Source organism: Malassezia globosa (assembly GCF_000181695.2).
Source record: "Malassezia globosa CBS 7966 chromosome Unknown mgl_sf_1.1, whole genome shotgun sequence".
NCBI classification, from domain to species: domain Eukaryota; kingdom Fungi; phylum Basidiomycota; class Malasseziomycetes; order Malasseziales; family Malasseziaceae; genus Malassezia; species Malassezia globosa.
The window spans coordinates 56203-83028 of NW_001849874.1; the positions used below are offsets into that span (position 1 = coordinate 56203).

The window sequence follows — 26826 nt, forward strand, 5'->3', positions numbered from 1 at the left end:
GTGAGTTTTGTTAGCTCAAGTTGATTCCAGCTATTTTTTATAATTACAGCGAGTGGACATGGTGTGACTATGTCGCGGTTCTATTAACAAATCCCACGGCTTGATTGCTGCCAATATGATAATACCGGTATGGACCTGGCACATGCAAAGAATCCGACTATGGGTTTAGGTCCAGATCAAACGCGTCATCTGTGTCCATGGCAAATGAGTCAAGAACAGGCACAGCTGGTACCGCTGGTTTTTGCGATTCCACAAGTTCGTGCTCTTCTTTGGTCGACGACTGCGCTGTTGCATCTGTTGGCTCAGTCATGACGCCATCTTCCTTGGCAGCATCAGCATAGAGAATGCCTTGTCGCATGAGTCGATCGCTCGGAAATGGCAGCTCTTGTGGCGTTTCCGGTATGACAGGGTCGTAGTAGGACATGGCGCGGGTCGCGTTTTGATTATAGTCGGACTTTCCAAATTCGATATGATGCTGCTGGTGTTGTTCTGAAGCCTTCGAATTTGTTTGCGATACCTTTTGTGACTGTGCCGCAGCTATGCTTGTATCACCTGTCGCTTCATTAACTTGGCTCGCTTCTTGTAACCTGTGACCACGCGGTGCAGACGTGTAACGTGCGAGTCTTTGCGCATATTCAAGTATATCATTGTAGTATATTGGTGTAGACTCTGCCTTTTTCATATCTTTTGCATTTCTCTCACCGCGCTCTAATAGCGCTAGAAGCTCTGTTTGAAGCTCAGAGACACGCATTATCGTTTGCCGCTGCTTCGTATCACGCTCCTTAATTCGCTCAATTAGGGGAGTTAGGCGCATCTGGTTTTCTTGGTGCTGTACGGCTGCATCAACCAGTCGGAGTAGCTCTGCCTGTGTCAGAGTCAAGTTTTTCTCATGAACCCATGGGCGTAGATTTACTGTTTCGCCTGTGCGTTCAAGAGAGCATGCCTGAGCTAACTCAGAAAATATTTCTGTCGTGCGTGTTTCTAGCACTTGCACACATTCACGCACTTCCTCTTGGAGCGATCGCATTATCTCATGGCCGCCCCTAGGAAGACAAATATCTTGATGACGCTGTTGACTAGCGGTGGATCTGAGGTGCAAATTACATTCGCCACTCCGCTGTTGATAAGCACTAACATCGCACACTTGCCTCCACATTGCCTACTCACACTTCAAACAGTGAGTGTATGAATGACGTCAAGATCATCATCTCCCTCTTGCATTCTCAGTACTCCTAATTCTCGGTCAAGATCTCCTACTTTTAAGCCAGAAGAAAATGTTTTGAAAAATTCTTCGTTGTATGCAGGAGTATTTTCAAATGCAGCCGGCACAATTATACCTCGAAAACCTTCGAGTGAGGCCGACGTGAAGGCAACTTCTATGTCAACTGCCTTGCGCTTTGTTCCTCGTTTAAACAAAAACAATACTCATCGAAGTGCTCCTTTGTACTCTAAAACCCATCAAATAACATCTAATGTTCCTGCACCTATGAAACCGGATTTGCCGAAAGTTGACAGAGTCGTTCCCATGTATCTTTCTTCTTACGAACACAAAAAAGACGTAGACTTGGCTCAAATGGCTGAAGAGGACTTAGGTGAGTCAATTACTTGTGCACCATACCATGGTCCTACACAAGATCACGAACATATACATTCAATGGCCGCTCTGCGCGGTAAAAAATCTGTACGTCTGCATTTTTTTCCTGACTTACCTTCAAGGCACCAGCCGCTCCGTCTTCGCTGAAAACTGTTAATTACTGCGCTGAATATCATCCCTTTATGCCAAATGAATACACATCATTTTGCGATAGCTTAAAGGAATGGCGCAGGCTTCAACATTATGACGAAAGCTCAAGTGAGAGTGAAGATGGTGTGCCACGTCGACCACAATATGCTCCTCCTACGAGCTATCAGTTTCGATCAACTGAATCGGACCAAGGCACTCAATCACAGAGCGTAAAACGGTGCTCAATCTTTTCAAAATGCGGCTCCCCTCCTGGTCCACCCCCACTTCCACCACTGTCTGTTCTACGGAAAAAGTCTACGTCACCTATTGACAATGAAATGCAGGACACGAAGCGTGCCTCTGAACTGCTTAGTTGTGATGTACCTGACACTGCAAGCTTTGCTGAAAGAATCATGGCAAAATATGGCTACAAGAAAGGGCAAGGACTGGTATGTATTTTATTACATTTGTTTTTGTGATCTTAATCCTCTTATTGCGTTTCTTACACATGTAGGGTCCTGAAGGAAACAAAGGTATTGCTGCGCCTCTAGAAGCAACATGCATTGGTGGCAAGGGTCGGGGCTTGGTCGTCAATCCAAATGTGGATCCGTCCGGCGACAATTCATACGTGCAATTCGGTGATCCCAGCGAAATTGTCGTGCTCGAATACTTCGATCCATGCCAAATCAAACTTTCAGATTTGCGTCAAGATGTTGAAGAAGAGTGCAACCGTTACGGTTTTATACAAAATATCATCATTTATCCTCATGATGATAACGGTCTCTTGCGTGTGTTTGTTCAGTTCACCGGTGCGGCTGGTGCCTACCGTGCTGTTCGTGCATTGGATTCAAGATTCGTAGCAGGCCGATCCATTCGGTGTCGATACTATCCCGCTGAGGCTTACTTTTCGGGTCAATTTGTAGCTTTACAAAATTAAAACGTGTCTCTCAAAAAGATCCAGCCACCGTGATTCGAACACGGGACCTAAGGTGGAAATAACCGATATCCAATTACAAACCTTCGCTCTTCCAGCTGAGCTATAGCTGGTTCAGTCGCAACTAGATTCGGAGGTAGCATTATAAAAAAGGATATATTTTAACCAGACATGTTGAATTTGTTCACATTGACACCATTGTATTAGCGAGTCTTCCATTATATATATGTATATGATTGGCTCGATCTTGTTCGATTAACCAAGACTCTCTCATTTCGAAACTGATAAAAATGTTAGAAAAAACTATCCAGCCACCGTGATTCGAACACGGGACCTAAGGTGGAAATAACCGGTAACCAATTACAAACCTTCGCTCTTCCAGCTGAGCTATAGCTGGTTGATCTATGAAATCCGTCAACATCGAGACTAGATATCGGTTCAATTTGAAGTTTCAAAGTAAATGTTGCGTTTCAAGTGCGTACTGGAGATTACCATTGTATGGCTGGCTCGAGTCACATCGAGGCAGCTCGGCAGCCGGTTTCAAATGAGTGGCATCAAATCGAGGATCTGATTTTATTGGAACGAAATCACGAGGAGGAATACCGACAATCCTTGGCTGAGGACGGATTTTTGTTGCACAGCGATGTGAACAACGATGAGGGCAGTGCTATGCGGGGACAGCTAGAACGCGAGGAATACCACCATTGGTTTACCTTGGCAAACTGGTTTGGACTTAAAGCTGCCTATATGCCTTGCGAAACTGCTCGTGATTTTTGCATGCGTGAACGAACTTACATGTCTTGGTCAAAATTTTTGGCAATGGTCACAGTGCTCTCAGTTACAATGTTTCTCGATCTTCGAATTAAAAACATGGACAAACATTACGAAAACATTGCATCAAGCTTAGCTTTGACGTCTGAACAATCGAGCAGCTTGACACTGCGCAATTATGATGTAGTTCAACAGGTCATATCTGCCAGCGACTCGGGTTTCTTCGATGGTCAGACCAATCTTGCGACCCAGTTTATTAGTACTCGGACACAAGATATAACACTTGGATCTATTTACTTCGCGTTGGGAATTCTTTCATGGGTCATATCCACGTCTGACTACTTCAAATGTATCCATGAATTAGCGCGCGAGCATATTTTTTTGGACGAATGTGAGGATCAAACAAATCCCATCATTGCATTATTCTCTGTAATGGTTTGCACAATTGTTCTGGCCACTGTCATTCTTTTGCTTGTACAGCATGAATCATAGCTATGAATTGGGCAGCGTGACGTATTAAGCATAGTAAAAGTGGTCTGATTTCTTAAGGGCCTGGACCTCGAGAATACCGCCGAGGAAGTGCTCATGATCCAGCTCAGTCGCACCTTCACGCAAGGCAATCATGCCGGCTTCGACACAGACCGCTTTAAGCTGTGCACCATTCATTTCATCCGTCGAGCGAGCCAGCTCAGCAAAATTGACATTTGGTCCGACCGCCATTTTACGGCTGTGGATCTCCATGATCCTAGCTCGTGCTTCTTCGTTAGGAAGAGGGAACTCAATTTTTCGATCGAGACGGCCTGATCGAAGAAGAGCCGGATCCAGAATATCAATTCGGTTAGTTGCAGCGATAACTTTGATGTTCTGGTCACTTGAGAAACCATCAAGCTGATTAAGTAACTCAAGCATTGTACGTTGCACTTCTCTGTCACCAGACTTATCAGAATCAAACCGTTTTGTACCAATGGCATCAATTTCGTCGATAAAAATTATGGCCGGCGACTTCTCCTTAGCAAGCTCAAAAGCATCCCGCACAAGCTTCGCACCATCACCAATGAACATCTGCACAAGTGAAGGTCCGGCCAGTTTTAGGTAACACGCGTTTGTTTGTGCGGCACAAGCTCGGGCCAAGAGCGTCTTGCCTGTGCCAGGCGGGCCATACATGAGCGCGCCTTTCGGTGGCTTGATACCCAGGTTCTTGAACTTCTGCTCTTGCTGCATTGGCAATACAATTGCCTCGACTAGCTCTTCAATTTGTTTGTCGAGCCCACCAATATCAGTATAAGTTTCAGTGGGCCGTTCGTCCACCTCCATCGCCTTGACTCGTGAGTCGTACTCAGCAGGTAGTTTATCGAGAATCAGGTAGCTGTCTTTATTCACGCCAATGAGATCACCAGGTTCCAGTTCTTCCGCTGGAACAAGGCCGATCAGTGGTAGGAAGATTGTTTGCCGCGTAGATGTCTTGATAACAGCACACTTGCCATGTGGTCGCGAGTTTGGCGCAACGTTCGCAGCTTCTTCTGAATCCTCATCGATATCAGGGTCCATATCTAGAATTTCAACAACATTTCCAACCAGGTATGGCAGCATTTTGTTTTGGGAGATCTTTTCAGTGTTGTCAGAGATACGCTCGCGCATAACTGCCCGCTCATGAGAAAGCCGCACATGCTCAGACTTTAGCATCCGGAGTTCGTTTTCTAGCATGCGCGTACGCATCTGAATTTCCTGGACATCTGCGTTGCGAATTTCTTCTGGAAGCTCTTCTATTTTGCCGACGTCACCATCACCACTACTCATGGTCGTTGACACCACAGGATTATTATCGCCACTGCAGTTGGCCGTCGCTTGTCCACTTCTCTCTTTATTCACGTATCTGCCCACCCATTCACTTCTTCCAGGCGCGCATGCACACCTCCACGGGCCCTACGTTTGCTGGACACCGAGCAACAGGCCGCGTAATGAGCTTCCTCGACCGATCACCAACACTCACGTGATGTATCGCGTGCACTCTATGCTACACGCGCGGCACAACACTTTCGCTTGGCGCTGGCCTCACGTCGTCCTTGTATGGACGTGGGCGGCACGAGCATGTGCGGGTACCGGCCAGAGCAACGTCAGGCTGGAATCGATCCTGCCATAGATCAAGAAATGGGTTGCTCTGCTTCAGCGAAACCGCGACTTCCATTTATGCCAACACCACGCAAGAAACACTTTCGCCCTTTCGTCCCCATCTCTGTTGCTGTGCATCATAAGGAAAAGGGCAATGCAAGCCATGTATCGCAGCAACAACCATTGACAAATAGCTTTGTGCTCAACGAAGCTGAGCACAAAAGCGATCATGATAGCCCAATTATATCTTCTTGTTTACCTGAACAAGCATCCACGCATACCCAGCTGTATCCAACAACTATATCTTCGCCCTCCAAACAAGATGTACCATCAGATTTGATGGGGCACGGGGTACCTTTATCCCAGCATAAGAATTGCTCTTCTTCATCCTCCCGATCTCCCCTGCGAAATGCCAAGCCACTTGTGCGACCGTCACCGACTTCAATGACAAGGGCATGCGCCGAATCACATCGACCTGCAACATCCATGACCCACTGGAGAGATGAGCACCATTCTTCTATTTTAGCTGAACAGAGTGTTGAATCATCAAACAAGCCAAATTTACAGAATCGGTCTGTCTCACCCTCGCACGTTGTCCGAATGGAACCATTTTCTCAGCCGCATGCTCAAGCACAGGCCCGGACTCAGTCGGTTCCTTTTGTCTTGTCCAAGTCAGTGTCGACGCCATCCCCTGCATCAGCTTCACGCACTGTGCGTGCAAAAGTGACTGAAGGAATAAGAACGTCCAAAGCAAAGTCGTCTGGGCTGACGCCAACTGAATCAGATCGACTCACATGCTCGCCTGAACGCCCTCAACAGCAGTTACGGATTCCAGATCCTCCTTCGCCTAATTCACGAATTGATGTTTCAACACTCCAGCATGAATTAGGCGATAATTCGTTCGTGCTAGAGTCTGATGATACCCACCCCAGTGGCGAGTCGGTCCAAGTACATATTCGCGTACGTCCAAACGCAGAAGATGAACAATGTGCATGGGTGGCTTCATCAGAATCTGCGTCACTTGCACTTGATTCAGCGCTGGCTTGTGGGCGCATGCAGCCAAATGCGGACAAGCCATACTATTTCGATGACGTGCACACAGGCAGCTCCAATGCGCACATCTACTCGGCGCTGGCGCGACCACTCGTGCATTCCACGCTTCATGGCTACAATGCTGTAATTTTTGCTTATGGCCAGACAGCCAGTGGAAAAACGTTTACGCTAAGTGGCGATGAAGACGGTCGCGAGCCAGGTGTGATTCCACGTGCTGTCCAAGATATATTTAATGGAATCTGCCAAGGTTCGACACGGCGTGAATATCTTATTCGTGTCAGCTACCTTGAAATATGGAATGAGATTGTGCGTGACTTGCTTGAACCTGCGAATCAGCCCCAAGTTCGTGACGATCGAAGGCGCGGCCCCAACGCTGTCTTAGTCGCCCCGTTGCATGAGGAAGTGGTAACATCACCTGCGCATGTATTCAAACTCCTCGCGCGTGGTGAATCGAACCGGCACACGGGGGCCACTGACTGGAACGAACGTTCGTCTCGAAGTCATACTTGCTTCAAAATTACAATTGAATCCTGGGATCGTAATCCAGCTAACACTCGGCCATATCGGATTAGTGAATTGTCCCTCATTGATTTAGCAGGTTCTGAGCGACATTCCGTGAATACGAAATCCCGGCGGACTGAAGGAGGTAATATCAATAAAAGCTTACTGAGCTTAGGGAAGGTCATTTCTGCACTTTCCGAGAAGGGCGCAGGCGGGCGTGGAGGCCACATCCCGTATCGAGAATCCAAGCTTACGCGCATCTTACAGAACAACTTGAATGGCCGTTCTCGGATCGCCGTTGTGTGCACGCTCAATCCATCGCCAGCAATGGTCGAGGAAAGTCTGAGCACATTAAACTTTGCTCGTCGGATCAAGCATGTGCGTGTACGAGCGCCTATCAATGAGTATGAAGGCCATGTGTCATCGCAAGGGGAGTCGCAGACTCTGCTTGCCCAATACCGCGAGGAGATGGGCTCATTACGCGCGCAAGTAGCTGAGCTGCAATCGAAGAAGCCGTCGTCTAGACAGCCTTCGACTCAGAGCATCCCTGTGACGGTTGAGACCTTGCACGCACGTCTAGAAGAGCTTGGCGCCTTGATATTGCAAGGTGGAGCGGAGCCACCTGCACAGGGAACATCGCATCCTGTATCACCGACAAAGCAGCGGGGCTTTGCTTTTGATGATCCACTTCCTGTTCTGCAGGAGAAACTACATGCAGCACTGGAAAAGATCCGGCGTCTTGAGCGCCAGTTAGCCGCGAGAATGTCTTTGCCCATGAGCACGAATGCGAGCGATGACGTCAAAGATGCACGCATCCAGTTTTTACTGCAACAAATACGTGAGCTTGAGACCGTATGCGAAGCTCAAACTCTCGAGGCGCCACAAAAAGTGCGGGAAGACGTCGAGGCCGAATGGATGAAGCGCCTGGAAGCAGCGGAGGCGGCCAACAAAGAGCGTGATGCTTTCTTGGCAGAAATTAGTGCGGAGTGTACGCGACTCCGACAAGCAAACGAAGCACTTGTGCGTCTCGCGCACGAGCAGACTTCGTCCATGCTTCAAGAACTAGCGAGCCGTGATACGCGGCCGCATGTCATTTCCATGTTCATGCCACACTTGCGCCCAACGACCGTCCTTGGCACACAACACATTCCAGCAGCTGAGCAGGATCTTAGCATAGATGACGTATCAAGTGATGATCGACTGTCATCTAGCGAACTAGATGACTTACTTGACTCGGAGTGATGGCTTGCACATCATCCCAATTTGGACTAGCTTTTTCTTTTCCCCATTGTGTAACATAGTTCATTAATCTGTTGATGGAGACATGCTTGGTGAACGGGACTGGAATGCGGGAGGAGACACACTACCGGATCGAGCACTGATCTTGGGAGACATTTGTCGATCTGGCGAGACACTTGGTGTACGGCTTCGAATGAGACGCGCTTGTAATTTCTCTTCCTCTGATTCGGACTGTTGTGAGGCATATACTTCGCTGTCGGCATCTGTGTCAGCATTAGCATGGGTGCCGGCACCAGGTTTCACGGCAGCATGCTTTGAATGCCGCAATCGATCAGCTTGTGCTATGCGCGTCGCACGTTCGGTACGTAATGCTGCCAGTGAGTCGTCACTATCGCTAGCATCACTGTCACAGGTTTTGCGACGGTCCTCGAGTCCCGGTGCTTCACCACGCAAAAGAGCATCCTCAAGACGCGATACGCGTGGTCGAAGTCCATCATTTGACTCAAGAACGGAGCGCTTCGTCAAACGCGGCAAGATCAATTCACACACACGTTCTTCCGTTAGTAACTGATCGATGAATTCATCCATATGTGTTAGAGAGTAATTTCCAGCCATATCTCGCCAGCGTAGCTTGCGATAATCATTGAGCATCGGTTCCAGAAGCTCATACACCTCGATCGCAGGAAACGTGAGACGCACGTACAATGCAGCCACAGCTCGCAAATACTTGAAATCCTCTGCAGCCAAGTACTCCAACACTATAGCACGTTCCGGTTGGATCTGCAAGAGCTTTAAGATTAAGCACAGAAAGGGACTGGGTCGCTGCGCACCATATGTACCACCCACATATGTCAGGTCAACTGCTTTGTCAATCAAAGTAGCAGCATTCAACGCAAAGCAGTCTTGCTTCCAGTATGTCGAGTCATAAATGCGCGAGCGAATGACGCGTTCCACAAGAAACTGTGGGTTCGTTCCATGGATCGCTTGCGCACCAAATGCAGTCGTGTTTGACATACTCACGGACTACCCCAAACGCACGTAGATAGCTTTGCGCCAGCTGACCAGTGGAGTTGCGCAAGCAACACACGCAGGCGTGTCTCGCGTTGCGATAAACCACATGTACATATAGAGGCGTGTACCTAATTAAAACACAGTTCCTGTCTCTCGCTTCTTGACTGTTCGTCACACGTGACTCTTCGTGGAGTAGGGGAGGCGTGGGCGTTACGGTGGCTACAAGCTCAACGTTGCAAGTGAAAGCTAATCCCACATTCACAGTTGGGCCGTGCCCACTCTTGTCTGGTCAAACACACGGCGCTCACAACTAGATTCGACTTTCTCCGCGAAATAAGGGCCTTTGTGCCTTTTTTTATCGACTCTTTGCATTTGGCCTACATTTGCGAATACAACCCCCGAGTTTGACCAGACCGGGGTTCAGTATTGTGGCTCTCATGTCGCGCTTCGTATCAGCGGACGATGCAGATTATGCGTCATTGCAAGAGCAGCTTCTACGCAGGTCAGGCACGGAAGACACAGAAACATCAGGGATAAGTTTGGGCATGAATGAAGGCGACAATGAAGTCGATGAGGCTGGTGCTACGAGTGCGAATACACCGAAAAAATCAGCTCTGACAGAGAATATATTGCCACGCCGGAGAAACTCCGATCTTGAAATCCAAAAGCCTGAGGGGTCCTTCTCAGCGCGCAAGGGTGACTTCGAGTCGTTGTCGTCGTCGGCTGCGGCTGGAAACTCGTATTCATTGTTGCGCGGCGCGAACAACTTGACGGGCACACAAGATGCCCCCATCCGCAAACTGGGGACGTGGGATGGCGTGTTCATGCCGGTGACACTGAATGTCATGGGCATTATTCTGTTCTTGCGATTTGGCTTTATTCTTGGACAAACAGGTCTTGTAGGCTCACTGCTCCTCCTGGTAGGGAGCTATGCCATCGATACACTAACAGTTCTGAGTCTCAATGCCATTTCTACAAATGGTCAGGTCCGTGGTGGTGGTGCGTACTACCTCATTTCCCGATCCCTAGGTCCCGAATTTGGCGGGTCAATTGGTCTTATATTCTTTTTTGGTCAAGCTTTCAATGCAGCGATGAACGTACTGGGCTTTGTTGAGAGCTTCATTGGTGCACTGGGTGAGTCAAATGGTCACTCGGGTATGCTTCCGGAAGGGTCGCCGTTTCTGTATTTGTACGGAACAATCGTGCTTTGGCTATGTACGCTTGTTTGCTTGTTTGGCTCGTCTCTCTTTGCGCGTGCGACACTTTTACTCGCCATCATTTTGAGTTTGGCCGTGGCAAGCATCCCGATCTCGTCAATTCTCGTTGAGCCGTTTGAAGATTCGGCTCGTGACGTGTACTACTCAGGCTGGAACTGGCTCACATTTGCGGAGAACTTGTGGCCCAATTTTACCGCTGGTGCTGCGGGCTCATCCACAGCCCCTGAGAAAGAAAACTGGCGCTCTGTGTTTGGCGTCTTGTTCCCTGCCGTCTGTGGAATTTTGGCTGGCACCTCCATGTCGGGCGATTTGCGCAAGCCAAGCAAGAGTATTCCGAAGGGCACGAACTGGGCACTTGCATTCACCTTTTTCGTGTATGCGCTGGTGTTTGTCATTCTCGCAGGTACTGTGCCACGTGAATCATTCTATGTGAACTTGACGATCGTCGAGTCAGTGTCGCGCTGGCCGTCGATTGTTTTGCTTGGCGAACTCGCGTCGTGTGCTTTTTCTGCATTGATGGGTGTGATGGCCTGTGCGAAGGTGTTACAGGCGATTGCACGCGATGATTTACTTCCTTTTCTTGCCCCATTTTCTCAGGGCACAGTACAATCAGATGTACCAACGTATGCAGTGCTTTTCACTGCGTCATTCTGCCAGCTAGTTCTGCTTCTTGACTCGATCAATTTGATTGCACAGCTCGTCACGATGACTACTCTCCTCACCTTTGGCGTCCTCTCTGCCGCGACATGCGCTCTAAAGGCTGGAGGCGCGCCGTCGTTCCGCCCATCGTTCCGCTACTGGAACATATGGACTGCAGGCGCCGGCACAATCGTTTCATTCGGCTCCATGCTCATGACTGACGCATACACTGCTAGTGTGTGCATTGCTGTGACAGTCCTGTTTTTTATCATGATCCAAGTGCTCTCGCCACCGAAGCCTTGGGGGGACGTCTCGCACAATGTCACATACCACTTCGTTCGCAAGTATTTACTGCGCCTTGATGAACGCAAAGGCCACGTCAAGTATTGGCGTCCACAGATCCTACTCCTTGCAAATGATCCCGGCAAGGAGTGGAATCTGATCATTTTTTGCAATTCACTAAAGAAAGGCGCTCTGTATGTGTTAGGCCACGTGTTGAAAGGCGACTTTCATGAGTGCCTTCCACAACTGCGCAAGAGCCATCTGGCTTGGCTCAAGCTTGTGGATGTAAGCGGGATCAAGAGTTTTGTCGACGTAGTCATCGCTCGTGATGTTCGCGAAGGTGCACGAAACCTCATATTGTCGAGTGGCCTTGGTGGTATGCGGCCGAACATTATTGTGCTTGGTTTTCCCGCTGCGCTACAGCGCACCAGTGAGCAGCCACGCGGCCCTATTGCACGTGTGCGACCCAGCGAGCCTGTTGCGCTAACGAAGCATGCCATGCCTGATGTAGAGCCTATCGACTGCACGAAGTACGTCGGCATCCTGGAAGATGCCTTAGCTCTGAATAAGGCACTGGCTGTTGCGTATGGCTTTGATGCTATGGACTTGCCGGGTCCATCGAAGGTCGCTCAGTACGAGCCAGCACGTGGTGAGCAATACATCGATTTATGGCCGATTCAGATTGCAAACAGTGCGTGCGGCGATACACCAACGTGGGATACATACACGATGGTGCTGCAACTCGGCACAATCCTCAGCTTTACAGGCACATGGCGACAGCACAAGCTCCGAGTAAGTGTGTTTGTCGAGCATCCAGAAGAAGTGCAAGCAGAACATACTCGTGTGCGTACACTTCTGGACAACCTGCGAATCCCTGCCTCGTTGCGTATTTTCTGTCTTTCGAATGGAAGTGTCCCGCGCTACGATGCTATTGTCTTAGGCAAGCGGGCGCTAGACCCCGAGCTTGGCGAGATTCTTCGTGGCGACCCATGGTGGTCACAGGTCTGCTGTGTTCGTCGGGCTGTTGAGAAAAAGAAGCATCAGCAGCACCATGATGAACACTCCCTGCCGCAGCAACTGCACAAGTCGGAGCCGATTGATACTAACAATATGCGCCGGAGTAACTCCTCGTCCTCTTTGGACAGCCGACAACGCAAGCGCCATTCGCGTCAGTTTGGTGTCAGTTTGCCTGACGAACACCTGGCGTATCACTACAACAACATTCGTCTAGGCTTGTCTCATCCACACTCGCAGGATGTCGAAGGTAGTGATGACGAGCCGGATGCATTTCGACTCGATACAGAAAACACCATCGACGATCTGGAGAGTGAACTGGCTTCTCTCGCTGTTGATTGGGACCCAAGGTATTTGATGCGGCAACGCCGAGTACGCCCTCGTACTGAGTCAGACGCATTGTTTGATGGCACACCTAGCACCTTGTCCTCGTACGGTACACTTTCATCGTCGCAGCGCACGGTTACCCCTGCCACTATACATACTCGACAGGCACAAGGCAGCCATAATCACAACTTGAGCAGCAGTAGCAGCAACGGTCATGTGTCGGTGTCGCCACCCGCTAGCGAGTCACTATCGCCGTCAATGTCACCGTCTATGTTGTCATCAGCGCAAACTCATCCTTCTTATTCACAAGCTTCAACAATGCCAACCCATCATAAGCAGCGGTGGATTCCCATGCAACAAGACCATTATACGCTATCCTTCAACGAGCTCCCCAATCGTGCACAGTACCTTATTTTAAATGAACTTATTCGGCGGCACTCATCACGCAGTACGTCTGTCGTACTTACAGCACTCCCCGCACCTGCTCCAGGCACTTCAACAAACAAAGAAGAAAGCGTGGCTTACTTGCGCCAGTTACAAAATCTGTATGGCGGAGGTCCACCCATCCTTGGCGTGCACGCAACGACATTAACCATGACCATGAGTTTGTAATTGTAGTTCTCGACATGAAATCATATTGAACGTTCTATGTAGCTTTGTTGACTGATTCGATCGAATCAAAGAAAGAGGGGATCAGGAATTAAGGAGGGTAGGTGAGAGTTACGAGACGGAGAGCAAATACGAGGAGAGACAAAAAGTGAGGAACACGGCCAGCAGCCATGAGGGTGTCCATGCCTGAGCAGGGAAAAGGCAAAAATCACGGGAGTTGACGACCCCATTTATGCACGGACACAGACCACAGCCAACTACTCCTCACTAAGCGACCTTGCTTGCAAGGCTACGAAGCAGGGGAACATTCAGGTATGCCGGGCAGTAGGTCTCTATGCCCGTCACTTCACGTGGGAGTGGCAATTCATAAGGCCCAGCCTCGTCCACTTCTGGCGGCAGGAGTAAGTGATCATTCCTATCATTCGGCACAACCCGACTGGCAACGGCTTTGAGAATCTCCGGTGAAATAGGGTTCTCGTAGTCTGCCACATGATAGTGTGATATAAGTTTTTGGATCTGGGTTGGCGTAAGCATCCAGCAGACATCATAGATGATATCAATGTCGCTCATAGTCGCCTTCTTCAATTGGAGCAACTTTGTGGCCTGGAGCAGATGCTCAAGTTGCAACGATCCTTCTGGCATGTCGTGGGACTTGCACCATTCCTCAAGACGCGTGATGTTGTATTGGATTTGCATAGCACGTTTCCAAGAGCAAAAGTTGCGGCGCATAAGCAAGTCATTGAAAGATGTGACACCAATCATTTTCAGAAGATCTGTAATCACCTGCTGGGTTACACTAGGCTCGACGTAGTAACTTTTCAGACACTTCCAGATTTTGTTGAGTATTCCAAGGATATCATCCATCGTGTACGTCGGCGCATTTGTCCCTGCTAACAAGCGATTTAACAAACGGCCGCCAGAGTCATTCGTCACGAAGCCCGGCAGCGACTGCGATTCAACAAGCGCTGGAACTACCATCTTATTAAGCCGCTTCTTTGCCTCTTGCATCCACGTGTGGTAGATGTTGTACTCGAGAGAGTCGAGATCGTGCTTTACAATCGTCACAAGCCGCTCGTAATCGCCCCACTCAAACTCCCGTGCCGAGCCGTCGACGCCGGGTCCAACGCCCTGCAGCATGTCACTTTCGGCAATGCACACAAACGAGAGAATCTCATGTACATTCGAGAGCCAGAAAATACCCGGTATAATTGCATCATCGCCGCGGTATGACATCGCATGCTGCTGGATCGTTCTGATCACGTTTGCAAGGAACCGCTCACTCGCTCGCACAAGTCCATACTTCCACATCTCGTTCGTGACGAGCGATATAAGGTGCGCTGGGAACAGCACTTCCTTCGGACCCGGCGGGTTCTGCAGACTCGGTGCAGGAATCTTCAAGAACTCAATCAAGCCATGGAGCACATCCTCGTCCAGCTGCACTTCGTCTTCAAGCAGGTCAATGATTTCCTCCGACGGCACATCGCGCACATCCTCCACGTATTCATCCTCGAACGCTTCGTCGCCGTACTCACTCACAGGTCTTGAGCCCGCCGTCGCTACTCCAGTCGTACCGACTCCACCAGCACGCTGTACATGGGCCCGAGGGCCCAATGGCACTGTCGTTCCATTCCTCTCGTTTTCTGCCGTGGCTCGGCTCAACTGCTCCCGTAGCATGACGATCTCGTTTCGAAGCGATTGCACCATCGATTCAGGTGCCTCGAGAGAACGAATCTGCGATTGCAGCGTCGCAATTTCCAACTCCAGGTCATGAATTCGCTCCTGCGCCTGGTGCAGCTGCGATTCAAGCGCGTGTCGCTCAAGCTGAAGTGTTTCGTGTGCTTGGATTGGCACACTCGGTTTTTGCACTTCTGCCTGCAGGCCACGCGCACGAGCATCAAGCTCTTCATGCCGGTTCTGCCACGACGACAGCTGTGCCTCTAGTTCAAGCAAAGACGCACGCAAGTCTTTGTTCTCGCGCGTGCGATCCTGCAGACTTTGCGTGAGATCAAACACCTTGTTCTCAAGCTTGTAGGACACCTCCTGGTAATGCGACGCACTCTTCGCCTCTGTGCGCCGTTGTGCCAACGCATGTCGAGCTAGCCGTCGCCGATAGAGCGACTGTAGCAAAGTCACCTGTCGCACACGTTTCGAAGCCGCACGACGGGCGAGCACACCACGTATAGCTGTCTGGAGGAGCGTTGCATGCCATGCCTCGCGTTCGTCGATAAGGCGCAAGCGTGCCTGGTACGCACGAATGACCGTCTGAATCAGAGTTGCCGCATGTACTGCTTGAGCGCGGTGCTTGCGCTGCAGAGCCGCACGGGCCGCCGTTTGAAGCAGGACGGCTGCACGCAACTCACGTTCCGTGCGGAAGCGGTTTTGCGCCGCTCGTCGACGAATATTCGCTTGAAGTGTAAGGATGCCCGCTTTGAGCGCATTGTATTTGCTCTGTGCCGAATAACGACGCCATGCGGTCTGAACAGTGCGGGTGTGCTCGTTGAGAACATTGCGACGCATTTGCTCGAAAGATGCTAGTACACCAGCGCGGAAAAATACCTTGTTGAGACCGAAGTGATATTTATCTGGCTCAAGAGTCTCCGACAGAATGTATTGAGCGAGCTCGCGCACCTTTTCAAGCGACGTCATGTCCCAGTGTGACGACGGCACGAGCATGTAGTACCGTTCCACAAAGTCAGCGAATGTCCAGCGGCCCGGGAATCCTGCACAGCTGATCCGAATCGTCTCGAGAACACCACATGCACGCAGCTGGCTCAGCACATTCTGCGGCTGAACTTCCCAAGCCACTTTCGCGTCATTGGGCTTGATGCACCGAATATAGTGCACCTCTGTTGAGTTGATTGTATCCATTAATGCACCTAGTGATGCCTTGAACTGCGTACCAAGCGTCGGCTTCTTGCTCGCAATACCAGGGCCTGATACCTTGCGTGTGGAGGGCTGTGGCAGCGCCGCATCTGCAGCAGCACGAGCATCGAGTACAGACTTGAGGAACGGCGAGCTTGTCGATCCTAAAAGCGCCAAGTGCTCATCGGGCACAGTGTCTTTGTTTTTCTCCATGAACCCATCGACGTCATATGTTACGTCTAATGCATAGTGCTTGACGGTAAATGCGGACTGTGAGCCAAAACGGGGCTTCGTCAAGAACTTCTGAAACTCAGGCTTCGGCTGCAACTGGCTGTACACTTTCTGAAGGAACGATGCATCCTGTCCAGACGGAAGTCTTGACTCTTCGTCTAGTAGGGACAACAAGCCGTACTTCGACTCAATCATATCGATGCACGGCTGGTTATCGGCAAAATTGATAAACTGCCATGGAATCTGTTCAGCCACGTATTCTTCTTGCTCAAGCTTGAAGACATGGCGATTGAATTCATGCTGCAGTCGCTCATTCGCATAATTGATGCAGAACTGCTCATATGAGTTTGACTTGAAACACTCAAAGCCGTAAATATCAAGAACCCCAATCATCGAAGCAGCAGCTGCTTCATCACGCGGCGCAAGTGATTTGTTCATTTGCGCAACGAGCCAGTCAAACAAGCATGTGTAAACATACTTGGCCACCGAGTCACGTACCGCTGTAGCCTGTGCCTGTGAGAGATTCGAGACAATTTTTTCACCTCGTAATTGCATTTGGCGCTTCAATGTCCATTTCCGAAGCTCATTCGCATCGACGCCAAGGAACATGGCTGCTTGAAGGAGCGCCGGATCTTCAGGAGCCATATTCGCATCATTTCTCGACGCTGTAATAGCAACATTTCCCAGGTGAAGTAGCGCTGCAAGGACTTCAAAAATATGCATCTGCGTGACTCGTGCAACGCCAATCGTCGTAAAGGCATCGACTGTGGCCTGGAACTCCGCTGCGTCATCGACGCCAGGGATCGTAAGGTATTCCTCACTGCCCTGATGCAAATAATGAAAGTCGGAAGCCTTGGTGATGCCCAGTTGCGCTCGTAAATCTTCAGGTGCCCCTGCACATAGTTGATAAAAGATGTGGTAGTTCCGTTCCACATCTGGTTGATATACAAGACGCGAGCGCTCCAGAAGATATGTACGCATCCGAGCACCGGCAATTTCGTGTCGATCGTCAAAAATGATTTCCAAATACTTGCCAAAGCGAGAGGAGTTGTCATTTCGCGTTGTCTTGGCGTTACCAAAAGCTTCCATCACAGGATTAGTGGCAAGAATAGCCTGTTCCGTTTCACTCATGACATGAGACCCAGGACGTCGAGATGTCATATTGTCCGGGTCCTCGACTGTAGCAAAATAGCGCATAATGTACTTGGCCGACATAGTCTTACCCGCACCACTCTCGCCGCTGACAACGATTGTCTGATTTTTACCGTCACGGATCATGCAGCGATATGCATCTTCTGCCACAGCAAACAAGTGGGGCTCCAATTCTCCACGTCGACGTCCTGCATACGCCTGGATGATCTCTGGACCGTACAGATTCAAGTCAAAGAAAGGGTTCACCGCAATGAGCACTATGCCTGAATACGTATAAATAAAACGCTGCTGGTACCTGTTCATGATGGTATACAATACAGACGCTTCATTCAGATGACTCAAAGATGTCAGATCATCAGAAGCTTCCAGCAATGGTGGATTCCGCAGTGGTGGTAGCTCCCTCTCCACGCCACCTGGCGCCTCGATTTTCGCCATAGTGGTTTGTACCACTCGCTCATCACCAGATTCGTCCAGGTTGAATAGCAAAGAAACATTACCATCCTGGTCAACCGCCGGCTCTTTGGTGAGAGTGCCACTCACCCACCCTTGCACTTCATCAGGAAACCATGCTTTGGTGCCCGCCTCGTATGCCGCTAAGGGTTGAGAGACTGGCGGCATAGTGCACGGAGTGTACAATAATTTAGCGCGTTCTCTAGTACCTGTGCTTCGCCGCCGCGATCAACGGTATGTCGGATATGACCGTGTTCCCCAATCGCAAGGCTGCACAAGCGTATGTCGTCGTCGCTCGCAGGGCGCAAGGGACTTAGAATTGTACTCGGACGAGCCGTGTATGTCAGGGGCGAATAATCACATGATCCATCACATGATCTCTTATCGACGTGTATATGCAGGTGTTTGTGGAGGTGACAACAAGCTCGTGCTCAGGTCGTGCGTTAGTGAGTGTGTGTGTTCGCTCACGCGTTTCGCCAGCCTTTTGTCTCGCCCAGCCGAGCTCAAGTGCGACATGTCGCAGAGCTCGTATGCGAACTCGGCTGGCAAAAGCAAGCGCCAAGTGCAATCTGAGAGAATGAAAGCATTATCTGTGCGTATGTTGTGCTAATTCCTAGTTATCGAACATGTTATCCACAAGACTTCGCTACGCTGTATTCAAAGTCGAAAATGGATGGACTCGACAGTCGCTCTCCGAAGTCGAAAACCTCTTTTATCGTAGACAGGTCAGCTTGTCGAAACCATCTAATTCTTCGAAAGAATCACCAAATGTGTTCGACAATAGAAAGTGTCCGGGCTCATCACCTCCGTCGCCCACTTTGCGTGGTGATCCCCTTCAGCATGGTCGACCACTAGGGTCTTTGCATGATTCGGCTACTTATGCAGACTTCTGGAATCACATCGATACAACCAAAATGAGCCCCAAAGCACAAATACAGCCAGTCTCATATTCAGAACGCTCCAAGGTACTAGAACAACATCATGAACCGCACTTTGAAACGACCGCGAACCCGTCCAATCCAGACCATTCGCTGAAAAGACCACTTGAAATCTATGAGCCTTCTCGATCATCAGACATTATTCACTTATCTAAAGAACCTACGATAACGATAACGCCTCTCAATGATTCACAACGCCTGCCTCATCACCCCGCTCAGGGCAAACACGCATTGGCGGATGTAATCGCTCCTGAACCTGTTGATTCATATTTACCACCCAAGCGCCCAAAAATACATGCCGATGATGTGTCCACTACATCTAACACTTAAGCAAGTACTATAGATGTTTGATACCAGAGTCTCCCGTTCCATAAAACAGCAGAGCTCTATAACAGAGGTTGAATGCCGCAACAAGCGAAGGACTCAACATGTGCGCAAATCTAATCAAGGAATTATGTTGTGGCCCATGCGGCTTATTTCCCAGAATGACACCGGTCATTCTAAGGCAATTCCCTCGTAGATGCGTTTTAATTTAGAATCTTGAGTTTGCGATTTCCGCGGTGACTGACAAGCCACCGCCGACTTTATTTCGCTCCGTAGACCATATCTTAGAACTTGATGAATTTGGGATCGCCATCTCCAGAAGAATTCATGGCCAATGCCGTGTTCTCCCTACAACGACGTGACCTAATGAGTGATTTACCTACAGTGCGTAACTTGATGTGTTCTCACAAGCCCTAGACCGATACCCTGAGCGCATATTTGGCTCACTATGCTCCTGGATACAAGCGATCGCGGTCTGAAATGCACACTCTTTCCAATGCGTCAATTTCTGCTTCAGAGAAAGTGGTACAAGCAGCCCAAGCAGACCACTGGCGTGAAGTCGCATTAGTTTCCAGTGAGTGCATAACACGGCCAATTCATCACTCGACTCTGCCAACTTCGTCTGATTTTGCTTTGCTCATTTTATGGTGGCATATACGCCTGGTTTCGTTATGGAAATTGCGTTTTTTCGCGCAGCTACACAATGAAATGGAGTCTCTGTGGAAAGTTCTTGAATCTGTGCAGGTGTACAATGAGCATAGAACGCAGCTTGTGCCTTTGGTCGAGTCATACCATGTTCCATTTGCGCTGCATGTATTTCATGCACAAGAAAAATTGCATAATGGAGAACGGGAACAAGGCGTCGAGCTCATGTGGAAACACTTGCAATTCGCTAATCGTAAGGCAAAAGAAACGTCTACGTCCAATATTTGGCAAACTCGCGCCATTCGAGTCACTCTGCTATTAGCCTCTTTGCTGATTGAGAGAGATGAAATATCGGCAGCTGATACCTTGGTGCAAAGCCTTGTTGTGAAGCTAGATGCTTCAAATGCCAAAGACCCTGTCTTGTCGCTTGCCCTGGCAAGACTATTTTGGGAAATCGGTGATCATAAGCAAGCTAGCGCCATGCTAAATTGTGCAAGGTCTTCTTCAGTTTCGGAGCAGCACGATATGCATGCAGCATTAGTTCATCATTGTGTTCTTGGCGAGTATTTGAATCAACCGCACATGGAACCTACAGCTCTATCAACAGTGAAAGACTTTGAATCTTCACACGTATGCCAATCACTTACAAATACGATGTCTATGGAAGCATTCTTCCAAGGTCAGATTGGAGAAAGTATTCGCATTCTCGAGCAACTCTTACACGCACATCCCACCACATTTGCAACATCATCCTCACTTGCATCCAACTTACTCACACTTCATTCTCTGAGCTCTAACGATGTCAAGGAAGAGAAACAACGTGTTGTTCGATTCCTTGTTCAATGGGCTGGTGATGACCCATCATGTGTACATCCGCGTTAATGAGGTCAAAGCTTATATAAGCGCATATGAACACTTGTGGCGGAGGCGAGCCCAGATTGCTAGTCTCGAAGCCTGCTCAATGACTTAGGACGGTCTGAGAGCAGTTGGTCAGTCTCGCGTGATACTCTACTATATGATCTACTTCATTTCATTCGTGTCATCAATAGTCTTCTTCTTCGCTTTCATACGTACGTAAGGGCACTTTAACACCCGCTAGTTTTCTATTGGCAGAGGCAAAGATTTTGGGACCTTTTGCCGGCATCCTCACAAGAATGTATATCGACATGGATACAGCATTGGCGCGGAAGGTATGCGCCAGTTGTAGCATTCGATTGGAATACAGCAGTAAATGAGGGTCTTTCTAGTACGTTGTTCGATATTGAAGCGAACATTCGCGATGGTGATCCTCGTGTAGGACTCGACGAGGTCGGAATGCAAGATATTCATCGCATAATGCAAGAGAATGGGCTCGTACGTTTCGATTAACCATCATTTATGTACTCACATCTGCGAGTCATTTGACGAAGCGCGCTTAAGAAGACACAGAATACTGTTGCAAAAACACCGGATCGATCCGCAAACTGGCATCCCTATGGACTCAAAAGCTGTTACACGACTGTAATATAGAAATTGTATATGATAGCAATAGCTCGATAATACATTAGTCTCCCAGATGAAAGGCCTGGATTGGTTTAGACGCGTTTTACGACACGCAAAAATTGATACTGTGGCATGGGTACAACAATCCAGGGGTTCTGCATTCTATTTAGCCAAGACGCAAGCCCAAGACAAGGCCAGCAATGAACGTCGCCCGCTCTTGGAAGTCGGCGGTCAAGAAATCAACAGTACGCTTCCAGATGCGGACAAGTGGCATCTGTTCAAAGTTACTCTTCGACGTATCAGCAGGGCCGGCGAGGCGGTTCACAGATGACGTGTACGTGTTCTTCAGGCTTGACCAGTCAACACGAATCATACGCTTTGAGGCAAGGTACTGCATCAGAATATAGACGCCACCAAGCAGAAAAGCAATCACCTTGAGACCTTTCTTGATAAAAATTCCGGCACACAAACCGCAAACTGTTCCGAACGACAGCTGATACAAGTTGACGATACTTTTTGGATTACTAGTGTTGCCACTGCTTGCGTTGATGGCTGGTGCAGGAAGATCGGTCGGCTCGCACTCGGCAGGCTTACTCGAATACCCGAACCAAGCGCTAGTCAAAAGCAGGGAGCCACCTGCGAGAATTCCCGTCGATGCAATAAAGCCTGAACGAGCAGAGGCTGAGACCCGCGGAACATTCGCTGCCATAGAAAAGGAACGGAACGAGCATGCCGTGGGTCGGATAGACAGACGTACAGGTGAGCTTAAACGGGCTGCCTGAGAAATAATTGGAAGCGAGAAGGGAACGCGTCGAAACATGTTCATGGCCATGCTGCTTTGGGACAAGAGAGGAGACACGTAGTAAGACAACTCACGAAGCGCTTAGACCATTCTATCCTTTTCGAAATATTGTCGGGGTATTTGTGGAGGCTGCCCGTGTGGCATGGGCCAGCGGTCAGTCACATGCAGCTGTTGGCGTCATTCCTGTTGGAAACACATGCGCATTTTCTCCACTTCTCATGACTTGAGATCTAAATTGCCGGCGACCCGCGATACCTTCGACCTTTTTGCATCAACTATGATACATGAATAAAACTGTCGAGCCACGGGAGAAACGAGTTTCGTCTGAAAGCCCATCGGAAACATCAAAGCGACCGAAAGTCTCTGTTGCAGCGTGGGTCTCGTCATCCACCCAAAACGCTGATACAAATGCGCTGCCACCTCCAACGACATGTACAGAAGCATGCATCCAAGACCGGGACTCAACATTTATTGGATACGTATATCCACTACATACTGCATCATCAACTTATCGGAGTGCTCTCCTGGAGCATTTGACACATGTCGTCCATCCATCCATCCCTGCGTCGCAACTCCCTCCACAGTTTCAGCATGTTGCGCCTACGAGGCGAGGAAGCACACACGATATGTACGCGTATCGAGTGATGCAACTCAAGCCGGGAAGAAGTGGACTAGGCGGTCCGAATGACTTCGGTACAGACGAAGGTCAAGATGACGACGGCGAGACTTGGGGTTCGGAAAAGATCATGCGCGTCATACGTGCGATGGGGGCAAGCGATGTCCTGGTCATTGTCAGCCGCTGGTACGGTGGGCAGCTCTTGGGACCCGTGCGATTTGAACATATCACACATGTGGCACGCGCCGCCCTTCAAAAACACCTGGACTTGGAGGTGATCCATGAGTATCGTGTTCGGCTGCAGAAACTTGACGAAAGTATATGTGCGATGAAAAATGTCATGAAGCACTCGGATCCTTACGAAAATCTTACGTTGGATCGGGCGAGACGCCTTGTGGTAGCACGCTCAAAAACACTAGCCACTTTACGGCGTAAGCACAGTGAAGAAGTGAACACGAATGTTGCTCAACAAGAGCTGTCTCGCATCTAGCCCATGTCGTGCTTCGTACAAAGGCAAAGTAATTAGGAATAATCATTACCACAAGTTTAGCAAATCCTGTGCATCTTGGTCATTTTTTGCAAAATCGAAATCCAGGGCCTGGGCCGATACGTTCGGCGTAGTATTGCCGCCCTCCATAGACCAATATGGCACCGTCCCTCGCTGACTCATCCCCGAGTACGGCGCAACTTGCGGAAAACGGAACATGCCACCAAGGTTTAACGAAGGTAGAGACGTATTCGCAGAGGAGCTCGACAAGTCAAATGGCATCCCTGGCATGTCGTAAAGGAAAGGCCCCGAGGATTCATGCTGAGAGCTCTGGTCTGTTTCCATATTGGGTTGCCAGTCCGGCCAAAGGCTCGATGTTTCGACGGATTCAAATGGCATATTGAACGGCAAACCATTTGAAGGCCAAATGTCAGTCTGGAGGTTGTGGTTGGCAGGCGGCGGAATTATAGATGGAGAACATTCAGTGTCTGTAGACTCCTTTGCATCATTTGCACTCGTAGGTTTAGAGACTTCGTCATCATCTCGAAGGCGTTTGCGCTTCAGCTCGGGCGAGCTCGTTGATGATGACTCAAGTTCATTCAATGCATCTGACTGTGCTCGACGCTTCATGTCTTGTTCAAGAAATGCGCGAATAGTATTCACATCTGTCAGGTTTTCAGGTTCATTGCCAGTATGCTGGCTACTCAAGCGCCAATCGATGAATTCTTGCATACCGCTCCGTAAAATATCAACATCAGAGCCCATAGGTGTGAGAAGCAAAAGGATTCCGGCAACAACAGTTGTATTGAACCATCGAAAAGCCAACACGGTTGTCCGATTCATCCGTGGTCCAGATTCTTGCTGTTCTGACTTGAGTAGTTCGCGTCGCATAGACAAACTCCGTTTAACTGACTCCATGCAAGTATCGTAAGACGTCATGTAACGCTGTCGAGACTGCCCCTTCTTCAGCATACGCAGCAAGTAGGGACAATGTAGCGACAATGTAAAGAACGACAGATCGAACCAGAGATGACTGCGCTGTGCTCGTAGGAATGGAAAGTATGCATCACACTCACAAGACATGACTGCAGAGCCATTCTGAAATGACATTTGGAAGTAGAATGGCAGCTCTGAGACAAACTTGCCAAAGTTATTGTGCAGTTCGAGTACTTTCGCGTAAGAGAATGACTTGTTAACGCTGTGAAGCTCGAAAGAAAGCACACTGATGAATTTGGTCAAATGGAACCTAACTTTGTTAATCGAAAGCAAATGTGGTGGGTCCACGTCGTCAAACAAATGACGAATCTCTGTCGGGATGTCTTGCATGGGCGTCTTGGGTTGCGGGGAGCGTGTATCTGCCAAGTCGTCATTGATAAGCGGGGGGCGGCCATACCCGAGGCAGTAAATGTGCGATGAGGAATATACGATAGACCAAATCACGCGTCGATGTTCACAAGTAATCTCATCGAGACCATATTCTGCTCCATCTCGATGAAGTCCCAGGGAAAACGAGAGGCGGACCATGTCAACAACACAAGCCCAAGATCGCGTGAGGCTTCCAGTGACGAAAAAGTAGCGGGACAGAACAACATAGGTGAATATGGTATTTGTATCTTCGCGGTTCAAGCCCTGCGATGTACCACATGCAATTTTGGATGCATTCGACAAGCGCCGCGAGGCATCAAAGTTGAATCTAGAAATGTCTAGATTCAGATCTCTTAGATACTCCGGATGCGAGACCAACAAAAAAACAGTGGTTACAGCAAGGATTGCCGAAATTAAGCTGAACTGAGTGAGATTTTCTTGATTGATGATGCCGTTACTTGTGTATATTCCCGACAATGCCTGTGTAATGATATCTTTCGGAATCGGGTGTCGCAAAAGGTTAAGGTGGGTAAAATACACGTCCATCAACTTGAATACATCCTCTTTTTGATACATGCACCGGGTAAAGCTTTCTTGCATGATCGGAGAAAATGTCTCCATGTTCAGTATGTCGCGCGCCTCTAATGGAAGAATGAGGTGAGAAGGTGGTGTAATCTGAGTGCCGGGCAAAGATCGGACTGCTGAAACAAGCGTCTCCGACTTCATAGTCGGGTCTATATCTTTCAGATTAGACTCAAGATCTTCGAGATCGCTTAATTCATCATCACTCATGGTGCCCGAAAGCGTTTCAGCATCACCAGAAAGTTCTGCCTGTGTTTTACCCGAACAGCGTGGACGAGTGTTGGACCGCAAGACAGAATCTAGGAAAGTATCCAAACGCCTCTGCATAAAATTTAGTTTATACTCAATGGTTCGTTCCAGTTTTGCAAACTGAGCTGATAAATCATTTGAACCTTCCTGCTGATGAAAGGTTTTGCACTGCTCTGGAATTCGTCTTGCGATACACTTGATGATTGTTAGTCGACTGGCTTCTAAGCAAGGCTATTTTGTGACGCTGGGCGTCTCTTTCACTTACATTTTGGCATGGAATTTGCCTGTTACAACGTTGTTTGCGACGATAACATTCCGTACCTGATATCATATTAGGATACGTCAGGTCATGACTTACATGCAAAATGAACTCTCGTCCTTCGGGGGGGAGCACGGGCATCAGGTGCAGTTTCGGCTTTCGAGCTCGACGACACACTACTTCCCGTCTTACCGCTCATAGAGCCGCTGCGATCGGGCGCGTCCGCCATACCCCCAAACTGGTGCAAGTTGTGCCACCTCGCAGATCGTAGATCAAACTCGCAGCGCTTCAAGCTTATCGCACAGGTTGGCTCTATGAATAATGAAGACTTTTCTGGGTATTAATGCACTAAACCTAGTTTTCAGACCCCTTGGCCAATAACATTGCTGAGCTGATTAGGCACACTGCACACGCACTTTATACCCACCATGTCTAAGTACGTTGTGACATTGCCATTATGGCAATCTGACCAGTCCTCAACAGGCATCACCCAGATGTGATTTTATGCAGAAAGCTTCCTGGAATTGCTATTGGGAGGCTTTGCGAACATTGTGATGGAAGATGGTACGTTTGTGCATAACTTAGAAAAGTCCCATTTGTGACTCGTACGTGCGTCCAGCGGCAATTGTGCGAATTTGTGACGAATGCAACTTTGGGTCTTTTGGAGGCCGTTGCATAGTCTGTGGTGCACCAGGCGTATCGGTAGGTTTCTTCCCTCCTATTTTATATTCTAACAATGCAGGATGCATATTACTGCGCGGAATGCACACGTCTTGAAAAAGACCGTGATGGATGCCCTAAAGCGATCAACTTAGGACATACACGGATGGACGCTATGTTTAACCAGAAAATGCAAAATACATTCCAACGGGGCTAGAAACAATCGCCGCCATAAAGCAGAGATAGAGGCCCGTCATGAGTTTCGTCAAAAAATCAATTTCGTAGATTTTGTG

The 26826-nt window shown here is 49.1% G+C and overlaps 12 protein-coding genes across 12 annotated transcripts; 6 read left to right on the plus strand and 6 right to left on the minus strand.

Annotated features, from left to right (window-relative positions):
* Positions 1–157: 157 nt before the first annotated feature.
* MGL_0027 (uncharacterized protein) lies at positions 158–1027 on the minus strand (the record flags this gene model as incomplete). Its single annotated transcript, XM_001732200.1, has 1 exon — positions 158–1027. One exon carries the CDS (start codon positions 1025–1027, stop codon positions 158–160), a length of 870 nt encoding a protein of 289 aa, XP_001732252.1.
* A 459-nt stretch (positions 1028–1486) lies between these two features.
* Positions 1487–2660, plus strand: MGL_0028 (uncharacterized protein; the record flags this gene model as incomplete). Its single annotated transcript, XM_001732201.1, has 3 exons — positions 1487–1681; positions 1717–2172; positions 2238–2660. The coding sequence occupies 3 exons, from the start codon at positions 1487–1489 to the stop codon at positions 2658–2660; spliced, it is 1074 nt and encodes a 357-aa protein (XP_001732253.1).
* Positions 2661–3944: 1284 nt separating this feature from the next.
* MGL_0029 (uncharacterized protein) lies at positions 3945–5225 on the minus strand (the record flags this gene model as incomplete). Its single annotated transcript, XM_001732202.1, has 1 exon — positions 3945–5225. One exon carries the CDS (start codon positions 5223–5225, stop codon positions 3945–3947), a length of 1281 nt encoding a protein of 426 aa, XP_001732254.1.
* Positions 5226–6137: 912 nt separating this feature from the next.
* MGL_0030 (uncharacterized protein) lies at positions 6138–8333 on the plus strand (the record flags this gene model as incomplete). The annotated part of the gene is made up of 1 exon (XM_001732203.1): positions 6138–8333. The coding sequence occupies one exon, from the start codon at positions 6138–6140 to the stop codon at positions 8331–8333; it is 2196 nt and encodes a 731-aa protein (XP_001732255.1).
* A 63-nt stretch (positions 8334–8396) lies between these two features.
* MGL_0031 (uncharacterized protein) lies at positions 8397–9344 on the minus strand (the record flags this gene model as incomplete). The annotated part of the gene is made up of 1 exon (XM_001732204.1): positions 8397–9344. The coding sequence occupies one exon, from the start codon at positions 9342–9344 to the stop codon at positions 8397–8399; it is 948 nt and encodes a 315-aa protein (XP_001732256.1).
* Positions 9345–9778: 434 nt separating this feature from the next.
* Positions 9779–13432, plus strand: MGL_0032 (uncharacterized protein; the record flags this gene model as incomplete). The annotated part of the gene is made up of 1 exon (XM_001732205.1): positions 9779–13432. One exon carries the CDS (start codon positions 9779–9781, stop codon positions 13430–13432), a length of 3654 nt encoding a protein of 1217 aa, XP_001732257.1.
* Positions 13433–13696: 264 nt separating this feature from the next.
* Positions 13697–18292, minus strand: MGL_0033 (uncharacterized protein; the record flags this gene model as incomplete). Its single annotated transcript, XM_001732206.1, has 1 exon — positions 13697–18292. One exon carries the CDS (start codon positions 18290–18292, stop codon positions 13697–13699), a length of 4596 nt encoding a protein of 1531 aa, XP_001732258.1.
* Positions 18293–20094: 1802 nt separating this feature from the next.
* MGL_0034 (uncharacterized protein) lies at positions 20095–20913 on the plus strand (the record flags this gene model as incomplete). Its single annotated transcript, XM_001732207.1, has 1 exon — positions 20095–20913. The coding sequence occupies one exon, from the start codon at positions 20095–20097 to the stop codon at positions 20911–20913; it is 819 nt and encodes a 272-aa protein (XP_001732259.1).
* Positions 20914–21679: 766 nt separating this feature from the next.
* MGL_0035 (uncharacterized protein) lies at positions 21680–22345 on the minus strand (the record flags this gene model as incomplete). The annotated part of the gene is made up of 1 exon (XM_001732208.1): positions 21680–22345. One exon carries the CDS (start codon positions 22343–22345, stop codon positions 21680–21682), a length of 666 nt encoding a protein of 221 aa, XP_001732260.1.
* Positions 22346–22941: 596 nt separating this feature from the next.
* MGL_0036 (uncharacterized protein) lies at positions 22942–23421 on the plus strand (the record flags this gene model as incomplete). Its single annotated transcript, XM_001732209.1, has 1 exon — positions 22942–23421. One exon carries the CDS (start codon positions 22942–22944, stop codon positions 23419–23421), a length of 480 nt encoding a protein of 159 aa, XP_001732261.1.
* Positions 23422–23466: 45 nt separating this feature from the next.
* On the minus strand, positions 23467–25575 carry MGL_0037 (uncharacterized protein; the record flags this gene model as incomplete). Its single annotated transcript, XM_001732210.1, has 1 exon — positions 23467–25575. The coding sequence occupies one exon, from the start codon at positions 25573–25575 to the stop codon at positions 23467–23469; it is 2109 nt and encodes a 702-aa protein (XP_001732262.1).
* Positions 25576–26434: 859 nt separating this feature from the next.
* Positions 26435–26750, plus strand: MGL_0038 (uncharacterized protein; the record flags this gene model as incomplete). The annotated part of the gene is made up of 2 exons (XM_001732211.1): positions 26435–26437; positions 26616–26750. The coding sequence occupies 2 exons, from the start codon at positions 26435–26437 to the stop codon at positions 26748–26750; spliced, it is 138 nt and encodes a 45-aa protein (XP_001732263.1).
* Between the last annotated feature and the right edge of the window lie 76 nt (positions 26751–26826).